At 41.2% G+C, this 21569-nt stretch overlaps 1 protein-coding gene and 1 non-coding gene across 2 annotated transcripts in view; both read right to left on the minus strand.

Moving 5' to 3' along the window:
* PDE7B (phosphodiesterase 7B) overlaps window positions 1–21569 on the minus strand; it is a 271346-nt gene that overhangs the window by 182074 nt on the left and 67703 nt on the right. The window contains exon 2 of the mRNA XM_024208010.3: window positions 8193–8253. Within this exon, the coding sequence (XP_024063778.1) occupies window positions 8193–8253 (61 nt within the window). The remainder of the gene's footprint in view (window positions 1–8192; window positions 8254–21569) is intronic.
* On the minus strand, window positions 361–433 carry TRNAK-UUU. The gene has a single exon. It is a non-coding gene; the product is annotated as a tRNA-Lys (tRNA).

A 21569-nucleotide genomic window follows, 5' to 3' on the forward strand; every position in this document is an offset into this window, starting at 1 on the left:
GACTGGTATTCGCATTACACAGGTCCTGATCCAATACCTATTGAAGCCAATGGAAAAACTACCACTGACTTCAAAGGGTTTTGGAACAGGCCTAAACCACTGTTGTCAACCTTATCAGTCGCTTAAGCAAATATACCAATGATTGGAAGAGACTGAAAAAATGAACTCACCTTTTCACCCCTACATTTGGTCCTTCCAGTTCAGGGTAGAGATACATGGGATTAGCGTGTATTGCCCTTGCCATGCTGTGTCTCATAGAATATCAGGGTTGGAAGGAACCTCAGGAGGTCATCTAGTCCAACCTGTTGCTCAAAGCAGGACCAATCCCCAACTAAATCAAGATATTGTTGAATAGTTCATCACCTGACCAGGGACTTGAACCCTGGACCCTCAGATTAAAAGTCTGATGCTTTACCAACTGAGCTAGCCAGGCTCCTTATGGACAGAGGAGATCAATGTTTAGGGCTGGTAATGTGGCAACTCTCCTGAGTGTTATGGTCCTCATCTAAAGCCACTGAAGTAAATTGAAACACTCTCACTGTGCTTTGGATTAGACCTTAAAACCACACACCAATTTTTTTTTTAAAAAGGGTTAAAAATAACCACCTTGTTTTAAAATATACTTGGAATATTAAATGAATGTTATAAAATATTACAATGAAATTGTTGGTATTATTTCTCCCATGTGTGTTGGTGAGTTCAATACTGTAACTGCCCCCCCCCCCCCATGTTACTTGAGCCTGATTCTGAGAGCAATCTTGCAGAGAAATGTGGTTGTGCTGGTAGCTACAGCAACAGGTTTGCCCATCATCACAGCAACCATTTAGTAGTCCCCATCCACTCCCTTCTGTCAATAGACTCTAGCTCCCTGCCTGTCATCTTCTTGTAGGGAGGTCTGGCTGGTTGCTAACCCCACTAGTTTTTTCAGGGGCCTACTGTCTCTGCAGTATCTATTGGGGGTAAATGATAGGCTCCTCTCTGAGGATTTTAAACTGCATTTGACCCTTTTTCCTCTCCATCCCAAAGTCCTGAAAATCACCACTTCTCCAACCTCCAACCTCCAGCCCCTGAATCCCCTCATCTCTCCCTCCGCCAGTCTAATGATACTCATTTTCTGTCTCCCTGACTTTTCCACTCTTCTCCTTTTTCCATCCCTGAAGTTCCATCTCGGGCCTGCAAAATCCCCTTATCCACCCCTTTTTTTCACTCCAACATGTGCACTCCTTTTCCTCCCCCTGCTTCTCCCTACAACCTCTCCACCGTGTAATCTCTGCTCTTTCCTCCTTGAGACCCCCTCCCATCTGAAGTGGTCTGATACTTACGGTGTGGATCAATAGTTTGTTTCCCCTACTGTTCTCTATATGCTGCATTAAGACATACAGAGCAGGGAGTCTATGAGAACTGCAAGGTAGTGCTGAGAAGTAGCCTGGACAGCAGTGTGAGATGACCCCTACGAAAGGAAGGATGGTCCAATGGTTAGGGCACTAGCCTGAGACTCAAGAAAACAATTCAATCTCCTGCTCTGCCACAAATGTCTTGTATGACTTTGGGCAAGTCCCTTGGGGCCAGATTTTCAAAGATATTTTGGCATATAACTCCCACTGGAGTTTAAATACCTTTAAAAGTCTGAGCCCGTCTCTTCCGGTAGGATTCACAAGTGGGATTTAGACTGAGCATTGCAGTGCCTAATTTTTAGGTACCCTGCCACCAAGTGACATTCACAACCCTGAGTTAAGTGCCCAAGCTCCCTGTACAATGCATGGGCAGAATCTGGCACCTAAAAGGGGATTAATTGCAGCCAGAACACTTAGCAGGTAGTTGCCTAAGCTCACTAGTAGGAAATGCTGAAGAGAGGGGTGAGGTCAAATCCCTGCCCCACAAAGGGAGTTAAGTACCTTGCTCTACTTGGGATTCACAGCTGTCAACTCTTACCTGGAGTTAGGAACCTAAGCCAGGTCAGTCCTTTTTCAAGAGAAACCACGAAGAAGGCAACTCTTTTATACTCTATAGTCCAGTGGTCAGAGCACTCATGCAGGATGTGAGAGACCCAAGTTCAAATCCTCATACTGCCTGCTCTGGAGAAAGGATTTAAACCCATGCCTCCAACCTGTTGCTAAGTATCTTAACCACTAGGCTAAGGGGTATTGTGGGGGCAAGGCTTCTTAATAGTCAATGGAGCAAGGTCTTAAACTTGGGTCTCTCACCTCCTGGGTGAGTGCCCTTACTGCTGGGCTATAGAGTAAATCTTTCTCTCACCCAGTGACCATGTAAGTGTTTTATACAATGTGGAACAGCTTCATCAGGAGAGATACCCACTCCAGGATACCCTATAGCCCACTTGGAAGGTGAGAGATCAGGATTCAAACCCCTGCTCCACATTAGGCATAGTGGGGATTTGAACTTAGGTCTTAAACATTCTGGGTTAGTGTGCTAACCACTAGTTACAGCAGTGGGAAAGTAGGTACTACCCCAACCTCCTCATCCCACTGTGGTTTGTCCAGGCACTGATGCAATAGATGTGCTCTAAAGTGGCCTCTGAGTGCAACTACTGGTTCAGGCCTCACAGTTAAGATAGGCAGGGGAACATCTATTTTGTGAATCCTGCTGGGGCTTAAGTGTGAGTAAGGCATCAAGCTGCTCAGTGGTGTCAGGAGTGATGTGGCTGTGCACATGCCTACTGGCAGAAATTTAGGAGGCATGGGGACTTTAAGTGTGGAAACTTAGGCCTGGTCTACACTGGGGGGGGGGAAAAATCAATCTAAGATACGCAACTTCAGCTACGAGAATAGCGTAGCTGAAGTCGACGTATCTTAGATCGAATTAAAGTTACTTCATGTCCTCGCGGTGCGGGATCAACGGTCGCGGCTCCCCCGTCGACTTTGCTTCCACCCCTCGCACTGCTGGAGTTCAGCAGTCGACGGGAGAGCGATCAGGGATCGATTTATCACGTCTACACTACACATGATAAATCGATCCCCGATAGATCGCTACCTGCCGATCCGGCGGGTAGTGTAGACATACCCTTAGATGCCTATAGGGTTAGATGGCAGCTAACAGGGGGATTTGAGTTCTCCTTGTGAATGCCACCCACTGTGGCTCAGTTCCCTATCTGTAAGATGGGGACAACAGCACTTCCCTACTTCACAGGGGTGTTCTGAGGATAAGTGCTTAAAAATTAAGGGGTCCAGTTACTACAGTAATGGGGGCCATATAAGTACCTTAGATAGGCAAGAGACCTCAGAGCCTACAGGCAACTAAACAGGATTTATGACACAATGTGGAAAATCTGTACGGTTCTAGCTAAATTGGAACTGTTATCAAGTGAACAGGGAGCTCCACCATGAAAAATGTGGTATATGGTGATTTGGAGAGCCATGCAGACTTAAGTGTCAATATACTGCTAGACTGTATATTATGTACAGGAATTAGGACTATTGGCCTCTCATACCCTTTACACAGATACGAAGATACTGCTCTCCATTCGCACCAGCGACTGCCATCAACGGGAATTGCACATACAGATTTATGGCTTTTAGTTCAAATATGAATACTGATGGAGGAAATTTAACCCTCACTATAGAGAGTCTGCTGCTATTTTCAATTATGGTATCAGTGGCTAATTCCTTTTGCACATGTCTGACACTAAAAGGACTGAAATACCTAAGCAGGCTATGGAAAAGGTCAGAAAGGAAAGGAATATGCAGAAATCTGTACTTTTTAAAAAACAGAAAAACTTGCCTTTTGAAGATCTTTTTTGTATTTTGTCTTTAGTTGGGCCTTTGCTATGAAATGGCTTTAACCTTCTTATTGTGGTAAGGAGGATTGGGACAAGGAGCGTATGTCCTGGAAAGGGCATCAATAAAGTTTGTGAATCACTAGATACTATGGTAATAAGGGTAATATAAATACCAAAGACAGGTAGACATGACATTTTCAAGAACAATATCTATTTTTCCACTTTAATTCAATTGAATTTTATTTTAATACACCTGTTCAAAAAGAAATACTCTTGGGCCTGCTGGGTTGTGTTGCGTATGCAGATCTGTAACTCTGAGAGGTTGCTGGGACACAGTGTGTCTGCAGGTGTATGGGAGTTCTACTCTAGTCTATTATCTATTTTTCAAATGCCGACACTGACATTTTTGCTAAAAGGTGATAATATACCAGCAAGATATGGTTTGTTTATTGATGTGTTTTGCATTTTTTTTTAAGTGAATCCTCAGTGTACAAATACATTTTAACCTGCTTGTTTCACACTGAAATATTTCTTCAGCTTTAGTAGGAGGGAGCAATTTGCCCCTGTTCCTGTTCTCCAGGAACTTCCACCATAATGTACTCAGGGCTAAATTATTCCATCCATTATATCTATGTAACCCTGTTGATATTAGTCGGTTAACAGGGGCATAACTGAGGGCAGATTTTTCTAATGTAAGTTGCTAGTGTTGACAGTTGCTGCTGCCAGGAGCTGTGTCCTATTACTGAAGCACTGGGCAGACTTTATTAGGAGATTCTGCCTTCTGCGTGTTAACTGTCTGTCACTTACAGGCTGGGGAAGGTCAGCTAGAGATTTTTCCAGAAGAGGTGAATTCCTCTTGCTAAAACAGTCTGGTGCTGGAGTTAAAGTTAGAGTCAAACACAAGCCTAATGGCTAGCCCACGAAAAGTGCTTATGTGCTTTTCCCCCCCAGTGTTATAAATTCAGCCCAAGCTGGAATAATGAGTTTTTCCTCATTTTCTGTAGACTTGGTCCTTGCAGACATAGTCTGAGGAATATGTACTTGTAATAACAGCAGTTTCCTCACAAATAGCCACTTAGAATTCATCCAAGAAAAGAGCAGCCCCAAAAGGAAGAAAACTTTCCCTAGCAAACTACTAAACATAAAATTGTTGCTTTAGGGCCACACACTCCCTCCCTTCATTCCACCACAGAGGGGTGCCTGGCTCCTCAAAGGAAGGGTGTTGTTTCAGTGGCATGCTTCTCCTATTTATTACCTGTGGATACCCATGTTCAAAAAATCAGTATTTGGCCCTATATGAAATGAATTTCATGGATTCAGCTATGTCCTCAGTGGCTCTTTGCCCACAGCAGAAAAGCCACCACACGTTTGAACACAGTTGGCAGTTTCAGCCCATTATTGAAATAGAAAGTGTTTCACAAGCTAAGACTGGGGTATTGGCAGAGCTGCATATGATAGGCTTTTACTTACATAAGCAACACACACACGGATTTTCCCCCCTTTAAAATTTATGAATTATTGAGATGTTTGATTCCTTTGGGTCCATGTAAATAATTTTTCCATCCTTAAAGGAAAAACAAACATTAAAAATAGTTAAGCAAATATGTCCACTTTGCTTTGAAGTGGGGTGGAAAGTAGAAACACGCAGCTAATCAAATACTTCTACACTGGTCAAGAGTTGCAGAGCATCCTACAGGCCTTATTGGTATTTTTCTTTAAAGCCTTAGGGGCCTGATCCTGTATTCCTTGTGTACCCAAAATTCCCACTGAAGTCAATGGGAGTGCATAAGGAATGTGGGATAAGGCCTTGAATAGCTAACCATATAGTCCATTTAGACTCTGATCTTGCAAAGGCTTACACATGAGCTTAACTTTATGCCCCATGAGCAGTCCAACTATACACAGTGTGCATAAGTCTTTGCAAGATTTGGCCTTACTGTGTTTTAAAAAAAAAAAAAAACACAAACAAAACCCTCCATGGCTACCTAGGACTTCATGGTTGCCACAGTACTGCACACTATGATTACTCAGGACTTCACAGAGTTAGATAATCAGTTAGGACCTGTATCCATCTACTCCAAAAGCACAGTTTTGATTGCATCTACCAGACAGCACTAGTATGAACTTGCTCTTTCTTTCTCTCTCGTGCATATGCGCACACATACTTTCTCTTTATCCAGGTCTTAGCAGTATGTTCAGAACTAATTTAAAAAAATATATCCCACACTTCCCATTTTTATACAATAACTGAATAGAGATGGCATTTTTACTGATACTGTACTTTATACCAGTAGACACAGTCTGATGGTGTCAATTAGGTCACAGGGAAGGTAGCTGCCCTTCAGTTGTATGGGAAAGCAGGAGACTTCCAAAATATTTCTAAAAAGATATCACAAGTATGTTAGTGAAAACACTTGTGTAGCAAATAGACTTAACTCCAAACTCTTCCAGTCTCCTTCTCCTAAATGCTTTCAAACCGTAGCTGCATTCCCTGTGAACTAACCTATATTATCCTACTACCAAAAATGGAAGTGTATTATTCATTCTTCTTTTTATAAAATTTAAGGGCCTTTAAAAAATCCCCGATCATGATTTATGCTTCCATATTTGTAACTAGATGTAACAATTAGAATAGCTTTCATGCTGTATTGCAATTTTCCTTTAAAAACTGCTTTGTGTGCATGCTCTTCATTTGTTCCCCATCGTGTTAAAGGAATAGGAGGGTAAGGCTCACTTTATTTCAGCCCTGGCAGGATAGTCATAAGAATTTAGGGCTCAATCCTGCAGCCCTTACTCAAGGAAATGACCCATTTATTTCATATTTTCTCTGAGCAAAGACTGTTTTTAGGTATTTTTCCCCTTATGTAAATATTATTGTATGATTTTTCTTTGTAGTAATAATGCTATTTATTTTTCAGATATAGCATTGCAAATCAAAAAAGCTAATATAACAAACAACTACAGAACACATTGACACATAGCAGTATATTCCTGTTTTGTTTCCAGAGAATATAGTTTTGCAATTTCAGCATTTTACAAATAATGGGCAAGATCCTCAGTAAATCAACATAATTTCAGCTAAACATCTGGTCCCATATTTAGGTACTTGTGTATGCACTGTATAATTTTTAAATGTATGAATGCATTTTATAAAAAAATTCTAAACATATAGAAGTGCCACTTTATACTACACATTTTCAATCAATGCTGTTAAAAAGCAAATTTGATTATAGGTTCAGACCTTGTACAACAGGTTTCATTTATTCAGGAAGAATTCTGAACTTGTGTATATCATAGTTCATAACTGAAATGCAGTTATGTTCTAGTCAAACAGGCATTATTTTGGGAAAGTTCTATGCTCTGTTATGCAGGAGAGCAGATAGATGATCACAGTGGTCCCTTCTGGCCTTAAAATTCATGAATCTACACAGCCATAATTTCAGTTGTCTTGATGGGCACCACTAGAATTATACTCTTTTTTAGTAAGTAAAAAGTTCACAATTGAGAATAAATTATTTCCTCCTGTCTATATTGTGGAACATTTGCTGCCATACTGGAATGGTTGCTATAGTAGTGACAGTTCTCAGGAGGTTTAAAATCAACTCCCACCTATTTTAGATTTTTTTAAAAGGAAAAATTAAGGGAAACTCTTGAAATAACATTTTCCTCCCCTCCAACAAACTCTTCAAGTTTTCTTGAAATATGAACACATAATTATGGGTCAGATGTTAGTACTCTTATGATGAGTAAGTCAATGGTACTACTACAGGAGAAAGGTTTTCTACCCATCATAAGGGTATCGGAATCTGACCCTATAATATTAGCATTTGAATGTCAATGCCATGCATCAAAATTATAACATGAACTGTGTATTCTATACACTTCTGGCAGATTTGGAAATCCTGAGGATGCTTTGATAAGCAAGGGCTTTTCAATCAATATTACAATGAGCTTAATTATCTCTCCTCTGATATGTGGTTTATTAAATTGAAGATCCAGCTTCTGCTCTCAGTTAAACCAATATAAATCCAGAATAATTCCATTGACTTCAAAGGAGTTACTCTGGATTTATGGCAGTATAACAAAGCACAGTTTAGCCCAAAGTGTGTTAACATTTTTCACAGAAGTACTCTAGCCTGCTTAGTTACAAACCAGTCAAAAATGTCCCTCCAGTAAAACAGGAATTTGAAAGGATCTGCAAATAATTTTCATAACCAGTTGTCAGAAATCACTTAGTCAACAATACAATACAAATGAAACAGAAGAAACATGTGTAAACCAGCTGATTATAATGAATTTGGTAGATAAGAGCATCCCATTGTAATTCATACCAGTTTCGCCCCAGCTAATTATACTTTATAGGCTGAGTTCAGCCTAATTTAGAAAAGACGCACCAAATGAAACAGCATATACTGCCATACACCAGAGCTCATATCAAAAGAGGAAGGACTCTTACCTAGCATGCAAACACATTTGGCATTCTGATCAGGACTATCAAATGAGATTTCTCCACACCTCTGAAAGAAAAAGAGGGACATATTTAATGTGAGACCCTATGGCAGTGTTTCTAAAACTTGTATATCTGTGTTCTCTGCTGCCTTTCTTCCCCTCTGCACTGGTAAGATACAGAGATCCATAATTCAAGGGCAGATGGCATGGGCAGAAGGCTTTCTGGTAGCCCAAATTTTAGGATGAGAAAACAACAATCTGCTTATATGGAGTAAGGATGGGTAAATTCATACACCTCATTCTCTTGCTGTGAGCACAGTATTAACTGCCTATTTGCAGGGAGGACCGTGAGCGGAACTGGGTAGAAAATGAATCTGTGACTTCTTAGTTAGTTCAAGGTATTTTAATTTCAAGTTGTGGTATGAAATATAGATGGGACACTTGGTGAAATGGCACTCATGGAGCTCCTGCCTGGAGTCTCATCCTAAAATGCACGAGGCATAAGACTTTGCAGGTCCACTCCCACCCACTAACACTGTCACTAAGCCAGAAGGATATGACTATGGGATGGCGCAAAGAAACAGTGTCAAAAAACAATGCCTTCCCTTGGAGAAGATGACTTAGCACCTCATTTCTTGGGAAGGCATGAGTCAGGTGAGGAAACTTCAACTGCCTTGGATAAATATTGATGCTTTTCTGCATCTCTGATTTTAACCCATTGTATAGTGTACTTAAAATTGATTAATGGACAGGGGAACTCTAGCTATAAAAGAATTTGTCAGACCTTGTCAAAGCCTCTTTAAAAGGAATACATTGGGGGATAGAACATAAGATGGATAATTTTAAACAAGAGGTAGAAACAGTTTCTAAAGAGACCACAGGCTCTGTACCTGCTAGCAAAAAATACAGTCGTTTTTTTAGTTGTGTTGAACATAAGCTCTAAACAAAGGAACATCTCTAATAAATAGTTTGTTACCATATATTAATTTGTTTATATTCTGAGAAACCAAGAATACTTTTATATCTCTAAGACTGTAACATCTATGGGTAAAGAATATGTTTGTAAAGCGCAAGTAAATTATAGAACTATGTATATGAATTTTATTAATAATGAATAATCTACATAGATACATAGTTTTCATGGCACATGTTGCATGTAATATGGTTTATATTTTTAAGGATTCTGTTCAGACTTTCATATTTCACTCACTCTTATTTAGGAGGAAATTGGTTTTCATATTCATGAGAGCATAATTTACAGAAGTTAATGTGAAAAGAGACAAATTTTTGTCCTATGACTACAGGGCTGTTAATGGGCCACTTTACCTTGAAGGGTCCATTAGGATATGTGCCAACTACTTATGCCTACACTATCAATGTACATCAGCATAACTACATTGCTCAGGAGTGTGAAAAATCCACACCCTGAGCAAGTATACCTCTCGTGGAGGTGGATTAACTATGCCGACCGGAGAAGCTCTGCATAGTAGGGTCTTCACTGAGCACTACAGCAGTGCAGCTGCAGCGTTTTAAGTGTAGATCTGTCCTGAATACCTTTCCCAGATGTGAAGAAGAGCTCTGTGTAGCTCGAAAGCTTGTCTCTCTCACCACCAGAAGTTGGTCCAATAAAAGATATTACTTCATCCACCTTGTCTCTCTAAATTTTCAAGTAGTGATTTGAAGGCCTGGTCCACACTAACCCCCCACTTCGGACTAAGGTAATCGAATTCAGCTACGTTAATAATGTAGCTGAATTTGAAGTACCTTAGTCCGAACTTAGCGCGGGTCCAGATGCTGCAGGCAGGCTCCCCCGTCGATGCCGCGTACTCCTCTCGCTGAGCTGGAGTACCGGCGTCGATGGCAAGCACTTCCGGGATCGATTTATCGCGTCTAGACAAGACACGATAAATCGATCCCAGAAGATCGATCGCTTACATCCGGACAAGGAAGTAAGTATAGACGTACCCAAAGCAAAGTACATTTTCTTACATAGTTTATGTCCTCCCTTGCCCTAATAGTTATATATTAACTATAATATGCCTTACAAAGTTCTTTAGATCACGATCTGGAGACTTCAACAGCAGAGTTAAGGGAAAGTGGGGGGGGTCAGCTTTTGTGGCCTGCATCATGCGGGAGGTCAGACTAGATGACCATATTGGTCCCTTCTGACCTTAAAGTCTATGAGTCTATAACAATGTATCAATAATAAAGAGAGTTAAAAAAATAATTAATCCTCATAACAACTCTGCTAAAAATGTGAGGATTATTACCCCTATTTTTCATATCAGAAAACCAAATCATAAGATGTGTGCAATTCACATAAGGCCATAGAGGAAATGAGTATCAGAATCAGGAATGTCTGGTCTTGTTCAGAGACAATTGCAATATGCTCTCTGGTCCCTTGCATGGATAACCATGTCATTTTAAATTTAAACTGGTAAAAGTTTATAGTGCTGCGAATACATGGTGCATCTTATGGGTTTGATTCAAATCAATGGAAAGACTCCCATCAATGTCAATGGTGATTGGACTGGGCCCTTATAAATAAATAGGTCTCATTCCATGTCACTCAACTCCAAGTCTGTGGCCATAGTCTTAACTATGAGCAAAATTAAGAATTAAACCATAAGTCAGTGTCAAATACCATAGAAGCAATAGTGCACAATGTAACCCCATTCACCATATTTTGTTATTCTAAATATTTAATACTCTGTAGTGTCAGTGCTCCTGGGGGCAGAGCACAGAGTATATAGAAAAGCAAAAGTCCACATTACTGAGCAGTTTTGGCTAGCCTCTCAAAGTATCTCCTCCTTCTGCTTTCTTTCCAGTTTAATTTCCTTTAACTTTTTCAGTACCTGTACCATTTTCTCTTATGTAAAGTGAAGTGATTAGTACCTTCCCTTTAAAGTACATTTTATTGTTTCATAGTCAGTGACAGTTATAGCAAGAATCCAAAACATCAGGTAAAAAGTAAACAAGGCTTAAGATGGTACAGAACAACAGCATCATAATTAGACTAAACATTTGGGACCTGCCGTTTTTACACTCTCCTTCACTTCCCCCACACCAAAATAAATAAAAAAAACAAACAAGCAAACAAAAGCCCACTCCCATACACAATCACTTCATATATCAGTGCATCTAAAGAGAGCAATCTAATGCCCTATATTAACCCTCCCTAGCAGCCAGCCCTGTTTTCCCGAAAGATTTCAAAAGACAGCACCAGTATTTCAGAGTAAAATATCAGAAAGCTCCCGCACCAGCTCATCCACAGCAGACTCAGAAATTTTCTTTCTGTTCTTTATGGAAAAAAATAATCTTCCAATTCCTTCTTTTCACTCCAAGATCAGAATGTTCATTCATACGCAGGCAGGCAGGGCCGACGAGGGGGGGAGGGGGAGAAGCCGGTACAAATTATCAGGGCCCGGCGGTCCGGAAGGGGGCCCGGCTTCCCTGGCTTCGCCTCCCCTGTCGTTGGACCTGTTTAGCTGCACTGCCCTTGCTTGGGGGCCCGAAAAATTTTTTTCACCGGGGCCCGAAACCACACTCGGCGGCCCTGCAGGCAGTGGCATTGGAACAATTTTTATAGTGGGGTACTGAAAGCCATTGAACAAAACTAAACGGTATATGATGGAAACCACTTCAAGCCAGGGGATGCTACTGCACCCCCAGTGGCCCTAGTTCTAGCATCACTGTATGCAGGTAATTTAACAAAGTGCAGCAGAGCTAAATGGAACTGTAATGGGGTGCACTCACCTCTTGCGAGCGTCCCCTGTCTCAGTGCTTGTGCCTGCTCTCTCTCTCTCAGTTTGTGATGGGTCTTTAGTGACTCAGCCCTCCGGCCAAGTCACATACAGTCTGTCTGTGTCATAAAGCAAAGCAAACCCCTCCTGGGGTATAAATCCAACAGGGGGCGTATTTCAGCACCCTCTGTAAAGTCTTTCGATCTGCAGCCCTATCCTGGGGCTCACTCTTCAATCAGTTCAGCATGGCCTATCACAGTACCCAGGTCCAAACTGTCTCTCAGCCCCTTCTGGTTTCCCTCAAATTAGCCCTGCCTGATGTAGGGCCACGACCCCCAGGGCTCCCTCCCTGAATATTTCACATCTCTGGGCCTTTCTGGCCCCAGCTCTTCAGCTAGGCCTCTAAAGAAGTTCAGCTCCCCTTCTGGGGTACAAAATGCAGGCCACTTTCCCAGTGGCTGGTGGGGAGGAGGGACCTGGGCTCATGCTCTACTTCAGATCCCATCCTAGGGACCCTATAGATAGCAGTCATCCACCACATCCCTTTAAATACATTATGTTGCTGCTACGATTCCCTGGGCCACTTCCCCATGGTTCCAGCACATTCTTCACCCTTACCTCAGGGCCTTGTACTGGTAGAATCCCAGCAGCCAGCCCAGAGCACTATCCACTCTCCTCCAGCTCTAGCAAGGAACTGATCTCACTATGATCCTGCAGCTCTTCTTATACTAACTTGCTGGGCCCTGATTGGCTGCTTCCCATACAGCCGCTCTGGGTAGCTTGGAGGACCTCTCTAATGCCCTTTTCTGGGGCGGGGTGTGGCAGGGCCACAAGGCCTCCAGCAGGGGGGGCTCAAGGCCTAGTCCACCATGTCACAGGAACATATCCACATCCCCTAAAATATTCAAGCTCCTGTCATCTCCCATATCTCATTTACTTTTTCCACTTGTGACCCACAGGAAGACATGTCCGGCCAAATTAGGCCTAATGTAGAGCTGTACCTGCTTTACCATAGTCAATGGAATCACAACAGGGCTGATTTAGGGCTTGGCTACATGGGGAAAGTGATTAGAATAGCTATTCTGGAATAACCTATTCTGTAATGGTTATTCTGGAATAGCTCCTTGTGTGGATATTCTGTTCTGGAACAAATGTGATTATATTCCAAAATAATTACTCTACTTTGAAAGTGCACTCGTTATTCCCAAATAAAGATTCTTTTATTTTAAAAGAGAGTGTCTACTGTCGACACGAAACACTATTCTGGAATAGTTTATTCCGCATTAGTTATTCTGGTCAATTTTCCCATGTAGACAATTTTGTTTGAAAAAGTCAACTAAATCCTTTATTTACAAAATTTTAAGTTGCTGAGGCAATAATGTTGCTAAATTCATTAGCATTTTACCTTGGTTAACCTTTCTAGCTTGAACTTCCCCACATCATTCGATAATCGTTATAAATCAAACTCTCTTTTCTAACCAATAAGGGACATTAGTATTACATGTCTCATATCCCTTGGGAAAACTGCCAAAAGTAATTAATTATTTTCTGATCTATTTTTGCCATGGGGTTACCAAAAGTTGTTTACTGACCTAATGGATATACTTCTTTTTTTCTACTGCTAGTGAAAAAGTAGCATGTTGTGTATCTTCAATGGAATGAGAAACTTTCTCTCTGAAATCCTTTCGTGTTGACTTGTAGTTCACCTTGTCTGTTATGCATGAAATAGATCATATATATTTATTCAGATTTGCTCTGCACATCAGTTTTTTTAGGTGCATTACTGAAGTTAAAAGCATAAGCAGCAATTAAAAACATAATGAGAGGATTAAATAAAAATCTCTCTCCTCAAAACTTTCTCAACATAAGTAATATCATAATTAGATGGAGTTTGCTTTGGAGTTGGGAAAGACTACTATTGTATATTGTGTATTCTACTATTGTTACAGGGTGTCCCACAATAGGATTTTGTATGAAGGTGTAGAGTTATTCTGCTGACTCACTCTAACAGACTGGGCGAGTCTTATTTGAACTAATTCAAGCAGAGAAGTAGGAGAATAGACAGGATGTCATGCAGGAGAAGCCTTGAAAATAAGCCAGTCTGGCAGAAAGTTTGGGCAATGGTCTATGATGAACTGTTTAAATGTACTGACCTACTCAAGTAGAGCTGATCAAAAATTGGAATTTCCATCCATGGATTGGGCTGCACAGCCAGACTACAACTCCCATGATGATGCACTATGGTCATGTGACTTATGTTGCACCACAGCCATTCATCTAGAGGGGAATAGGGGCATGTGGCACCCCACTACAATGCTCATGAGGCACCACAGTAGCGCAAGTGGACACAAATTAATGTTGAACTGAGCCAAAATTAAATATTTTGATTCAGTTCAACAACCTAAAATGTCATTTGGGTGAACTTGACCTGAAGTGAAGTATTTTGTTTTGAATTTCCTGATGGAAAATTGAAAAAATGTCAGCAAAATTGAAAATTTTGATTTTGGGGGAAACTGCTATTTTCCATCCAAAAACATTTTGACACAATTTCCTGACCTGCACTGACCCCCTTGGGACATTGTTATTTAAGTTATGTTTCTGGAGACAGAGGGTGAAATCTTGACCCCATTTAACTCAGTGAGGGCATGTCTACACGTACAGCGCTGGAGCGTGTCTGGTGAAGACAGAGGAGAGCTCTCTCCTTGGCATAGTAAAATCACCGCCGCAATCAGCAGAAGCTGTCAGCTGGAGAAGCTCTCCCGCCGACATCGTGTTGTGCACACGAGCACTTATGTCGCTCAGAGGAGTGGTTTATTCAGACCCCTGAGCAAAATAAATTATACTGACTTAGACTGTAGTGTAGACATAGCCTGAGAGTATTGCCATTAACTACACTGCAGCCAGGATTTCACAAAAAGACTATACGCAAATCACAGGAAAGGGATGAGTTTTGGACAGCACCTCAGTCAGGCAACCACATGGGGACTCTATTTATTCACAAGGATATATGTAAAGTACTGGACAATATCCTTGGCTGGTGTAAACTGGTGTAGTTCCATTAAAGATGGAATTACATCAATTTACACAAGTTGAAGATCAAGCCATAACCCAGTGAAAATTGTATTGTCTTTGAGCATTTTTGCTTATTTCTTTTCTAAGCCTTTCAGACACTACTGTTATGTTCCATACATATTGACATAAGCACAATATATATATATTTAGGAGGTGTATCCTCTGTAAGCTAAGCTTACTCAATATTTTCCAAGAATTCATTTGATTTTTCTTGACACTTTACTGAGGTAATACATTCTGCTCCTTGCAAGAGCAGAGGGAAATGGATAATGCAGAACAACATTATTTGGTTAAAAAGCTTAACTTTTTTATTCATTTCCCCATTTCACCGTACTGCATATGCTTTCTCATTCTGACAGATTTATGGATAAAAATGCAGAATTTAATGTATTTTGATGCCAAAGTAGACAGAAAGCTTCTGTGCTCCTATGGAAAACTATGGGGGGAATGGGACCTTCTCTGAAGCAATAAATGCTTCTTTTATTTCTTTTTCTCTTTTACAGGGGTTGTTTCTCATTTAAACTTTCCTGGCATTTTGCAAGCAATAAAAAAAGGGGAAAACCAAAGATTTCCCCCTTTTAAAATGTACAACCCTAATCCTCTCCATTATAGAAATGCTCTACTTTATTTATGTATATATAAACACTTATATAGGCACTTGCAATTCAGCCATCTGTGAGGCTCTGTCAGTGTGGTAAAACAGCTACTTGCATAAAAGGAGGTTGGAACTTTTCATTTGCTTTAAAAACAGCTGGTATTTTGTATAAATATATTAACATAAACGTTATAGCAATTTCAGTAAGGATCAGAGTTAGTGGTCCTCTGGCATGGGCTCTCTTCAGTTATGTTCCTAAAACTGGAAATAGGAGGTTGCATGATATTCTTAGGTTTAAGTGATGAGCAAAAAAGCAAGCAAGACGTGAGTCAACATCAATGCTGAGAAAATATAGGAACATAGGAATTGCCGTACTTGTCAACCCTTTGGTCCAGCTAGGCCTGTATTCTGTTTCTGCCAGTGGCCACATGCTTCTGAGGATGATGCAAGAAACCCTGAAGATATGGGGTAATCTTCCCCCTGTGAAAATCTAATCCTAATCCCTAACAAATAAGAGATTGGTTTAAGGCCTGAAGCACAAGGTTTTATATCCCTTTTAATACAACAAGCAGTGATTATTTTAACTGTTTCTGTTCTTATCTATATAAATATCAACAAACCCTTTCTGAATTTTGGTAAATTCTTAGCCTCAATGACATCCAGTGGCAGTGAATCATGCAGTCTAATTATGCATTATGTGACAAAATATTTTCTTTTATCAGTTTTGAATTTGACACCTTTCAGCTTCAGATTGCAACGCCCAGAGAAGGGAACAAGGCCCAGCCCCCCAGGAAACAGGTGTGACGGGTTCAGTCAGAGACTCCCTTGGGACTGTCACCTGACATGCTGGAATTACCTCTGAGCCCATCTTCTCTGCCAGCTTGGGACTCCAGAACCCTGCCTTGTTGAGCCAGACACGCTAGCCTGCTGCAACACAGACCCAGGTCTGATCCATGCCCCCAAATCTGCAGACTTTAACCAAAAACTGCTCAGCAGGTCACCTCTCTCCAGCACCAAGACACCCAGCTGCCAATGGGATCCAAACCCCAAATAAATCCGTTTTACTCTGTATAAAGTTTATACAGGGTAAACTCATAAATTGTCTGCCCTCTATAATACTGACAGAGAGATATGCACAGCTGTTTGCTCCCCCAGGTATTAATCACTTACTCTGGGTTTATTAATACACAAAAGTGATTTTATTAAATATATAAAGTAGGATTTAAGTGGTTTCAAGTAATAACAGACAGAACAAAGTAAGTTACCAAGCAAAATAAAGCAAAACCATGCAATCTAAGCCTAATACATTAAGAAACTGTTTACAGGTAAAATCTCACCCTCAGAGATGTTCCAATAAGCTTCTTTCACAACTAGACTCCTCCCTAGTCTGGGCCCAATCCTTTCCCCTGGTACAGTCCTTGTTAGTTCCAGCTCAGGTGGTAACCAGGAGATTTCTCATGACTGGCTGCCCCCTTTGTTCTGTTCCACTGCCTTTTGTAGCTTTGGCCCAAGGCGGGAATCTTTTGTCTCTCTGGGTCCCCACCCCTCCTTCTAAATGGAAAAGTACCAGATTTAAGATGGATTTCAGCATCATGTGACATGGTCACATGTCCTGTGAGACCCCCAAACTCCATTCGGCCTGGGCTGGCTTACACGAACACAGGAAGGCTTGCAAGTAAACAGAGCCATTTACAACCAACTATCCTAGTCAATGGGAGCCATCAAGATTCTAATCCACCATCAATGGCCCACACTTTGCATAATTACAATAGGACCCCAGAGTTATACTTTATATTTCTAGCTTCAGATACAAGAATGATACATACATACAAATAGAAGGAATATATTCAGTAGGTTGTAACCTTTGTTATGATACCTTACAAGAGACCTTTTCCATAAAGCATATTCCAGTTACATCATATTTACACTCATAAGCATGTTTCCATAAAACATATGGAGTGCAATGTCACACCAGGAAACACTCTTGTGGGGTGACCTCACTTTCTGACACCTCCCAGGCCATGCCTCCGCACCACCCACGTAGGCAAGCCACCTACAGCCTTCCCATACAGAAGTCATGGCCTGAGAAGTCACAGACAAACAGACAAGTCATGGTATCCATGATATTTTCGCCACAAAGACAAACCTACAGCCCTATACATTATGCACATGGGAATCACTAATGCCTCATGACAAAGGTCATAGGTCAAATCTTAGACATTACTGGAAATTGAGGGCCAGATTCAGCAAACCATCCCTATCAGCAAAACCCCCAAGCGTACTATTTGCTACTACTAAGGCAAATATTGCAGAATCAAGAAAATTACAGTCATACCAAATTTTAGTGTATGGGCTTTCTATTTTCCCTATTTGACATCAGCATGATGCATAGTTATTCAATCAAACATCAGGTGGCACATTAGCATCTAATTCTTTAATGATATAGCATCTTCTGGAGCTCAGTTGCTATAGAGCAGCAGGGCTGTGCCTGGGCAAATTTTGTTTGAGATTATGTTTCCTTTTACAAGCTTTCCTTGTGAAAGGGCAGGTTTCACTCTGATCCAGGCAGTTAAATGCATTAGTCTAACAACAGTTCAGCATTCTGTCAATCTCCAGCAAAAACCTGGCTCTGCAGTTGGTTCTGGTATTTACCGTGCTGCAGACCCTCAGCCAGTCAAAATCGGAGACACGACCAAATGAGTAATTACACTAAATTGACCAAAAATTCCCAAGAAACCATTGTTGCCAGAAGTCAGCAACTACTCTGTGGGCTAACTATCCTGAGGTGAACCTTAAGGCAGTTCATTCCCTCACAAACCTGTGATTTACTATGGTTAGGAGTTGTTTGAAATGGATTAATGTTGTTGGAAAATGGACATAGCAGCTTAACAGCTTTGTTTTCTTCTTCAGTCAAGGAAAAAATATTAGCTTAACAGTGTGTATGACTTCATTATACAGGTGCCAGCAGGACTGACACCATTGAGGATCTGTCAGCGTTTCAGTATAAATCCCCTATTTTTAGATGTTTATAGGTCAGGCGCTGTGAGGTGAAACTTGGACTACAAAAGTCTCAGCCATTTTTATTTTTAATAAAGTAATCAGTCACAGTGGGCTGTGCATTAGCAGGCTATTAGGGCACACCTTTTAGGTATGTCGTGATTGCCTGCAGTCTTCCAAGAAGCACACCAATAGCCTAGTGTGCTGGCATGAAACCCCAACACAGGCTGGAAAGGGATTAATTGTCAATTATGGCACCGGTGCAATAGATGTACTTAACTAGTTGCTTTTCAACCGGAGAGGCGTGACTGGGAGGTATCAGGTGATAACTTAATGAATACCTGAACCCCAGCAAGAGGCGGAACCACAGGGAATAGAGGGACTTCTGTGAGGGAATCTGAGTGCCAGAGAGACTCTTTCTGGGCGGCGCATGCTCAACGCTGGAGCAGGGGGAGAAGCTCTGTAGTAGCTGAAGGAAGAGACTTAAAATGGAGCGCAGAGAGGGTAGATTTGTTGAGAGGCTCTGATTACTAGTTTGAGCTTTTGTTCCCCTGAAAGGGGTTGGGCTTAGATGCTTCTCAGAGGGAGGGCTGAACTGCATACAGAGACAGATGACCTCCAGGCAGCACTAGAGTCACAGATTCCTGCAACATCATGCCCTGACACAAGGGGACACGCTAATGGCAACTGTGTGAACCATATCGCCCTGAAGTGCACACCCCAGCAGTGGTGCACTGATATTAAAGTATGGTTCAACTTTAAATTTAATTGTAAAAAATGTAAAATTTCTGTGTTTTATGCAATGTATCCTTCCTCCACAAAAATTAGTTTCTAGTAGACGGAAAAATAGAAAACAGTGGGGAAAAATTGCAAACACCTTTTCTCTACTATTTGTTTATAACTTTTTAAAGGCTACTTGGATTTAAACAGTAGCCTGGAGAATCACATGGCTACTTTCCCTCCTTCTAAGTCCTACAAGTACATCTGTCCCTTTTAGGTATATTTTGAGGAAAGTGGCTAATCACAACTCTCATTTTCTATTGAAACGAACTAAATATTGGGGAAAATATAGAGAAATACTTTGAAATATAAATCTTCAGTTCAACTTGATCAGACTAGAGCCCATCAATATTAGCAAACCTTTGGAAAGTCGTCTGCACGATCTACTCAAATATACTGTGACAACACACCTCTTATGTCAAGGCTCAATTTTTTCCCCTCTGGCATTAAGGAGGTCTGGAGTAAATCAGTCCTTCTCTGGAGTTTTAATTCTTACACTTGTTTACTTACAATATTTACAGGGTAGGCCTAGGGTTGGCTCAAGAGGTTTCTATAAACAAAGAAAAAAATACATTTTCTAACTCCCAGTGCACTATTGTCTTTTCTTACGCTGCCTATAAATCACCTGCCGTCCTCGCTAACACACTCTGGGCCCAAGTACGCTGGGAAGAATGGTGCTGCTCCCCAAACCGAAATAAACACAAGATTTCCCTCATAGAGAAAATAGCTCTTTACCTAGGAGAAGCCTTTTCCCTTTACTGTACACAACCCTTCTGCAGCCTGCTTTTTATCCCTTCTCTCCCACTGGAAGAGGTTTTTAAAGGTCACATAATGGGTGTCCATAATTAACTTGTGGTAACCTCTTTTCACAGTTCATAGGAAAAAGAGCTTTAACCGCCCTTTCAGAACTGTCAGGTCTGATTTTGTCACAATACTTATTTAATGTCAGATACATATTGGGAAGCATGTGAGAGCAGCCTCCAATATTTTATACTATGACTTGTCCCATCAGTGTATCTGATTGTTATTGTGGTGTTTACTGTCTGAATACAAGGGGTTAATTCATGAAGGGGTTAGCTGCATGTACGCTGGAAGGGAGACAATGACCTGATATGGAAACACTCGATGGACACACATTGGAAACACTCGATGGACAAGGCTGGAGCCCTTTGCTGTGATGTGCTCCTCCCCCGGCCTGCATTTGCTAAACAGGTTTCTCAAGAAATGTCTCAGCCCTTTGAATAAGGAGGGAGATCAAAGCCTCATAAAGTTTAAAAGACAAAAACACTCTCTCGAGGAGGGCAGATGGTTAAGGGGAAGCTGAAGCAGGAGATTGCCGGGGAGCAGTCTGACGTCCAGATTCCAGAAGCTGAGGTGTCTGGGATAAGATAGGTCTACCTAGAACTATAGGTAAGATAGATATGCATGTAGACCCTTTGAGTTTAAAAACCCTCTACTGTTATGATTAAACAATAGTTTGTTTTGAAAAGGCTGTTCTGGGTCACAGCTTCCAAAAGGAAGACTTGCAGGACCCAACCTAGACGGGCCTACTGAGTAATCACAGTTGGTACACAAGGGACCCAGTCTCAGTATGGGAGTATCATGGGATTCCACGCCAGGAAAGGTGAACATACAAGACCAGACAAAGTGACAGAGAAGCAGCTAGCTCTGAACTATGTCAGATCAATACTGTGTGATCGATACTTGTATTCCACCCACTAGTGACTTGAACAAGCAGTTCTGAAGCTGCAATACCGACATAAGACACTTTGGGTGGTATTTTCAAAAAGCAGTAACAAGGCACTATGGGGTAACCTGTAGCATTATATTAATTTTGCTCTGTTGCACCTATTGAAGAGCACAGGCATGCAGTGCAGCATATAGGAAGCACATTTTTACAAATGAAGAGCAGAAGACAGAATGCAGGGAAACCTGATCCAGCATTAATGAAAGCACTGCTTCATGGCCATCAAGCGACTCCTATCTAGTAGCAGAAAAGGACTAAAACAATACTACATAACTAAGTGCCTCATTAACATGATAATCTCACTTAAGTCCATGCTTCCTTGTATTTTTTTCCCATGGATGTGATTCTGGTTGTACCGCTCAGACATCTTTGAGTCATTTGCTTTATGCTCTAATTTTAAAGCTACTGTGCTAGGGCCCATAACCAGCAAAAGCTCAACATACTGTATAC

This window comes from Terrapene carolina, unplaced genomic scaffold (assembly GCF_002925995.2).
Source record: "Terrapene carolina triunguis isolate 2854851 unplaced genomic scaffold, T_m_triunguis-2.0 Scaffold85, whole genome shotgun sequence".
In the NCBI taxonomy this organism is placed as follows: domain Eukaryota; kingdom Metazoa; phylum Chordata; order Testudines; family Emydidae; genus Terrapene; species Terrapene triunguis.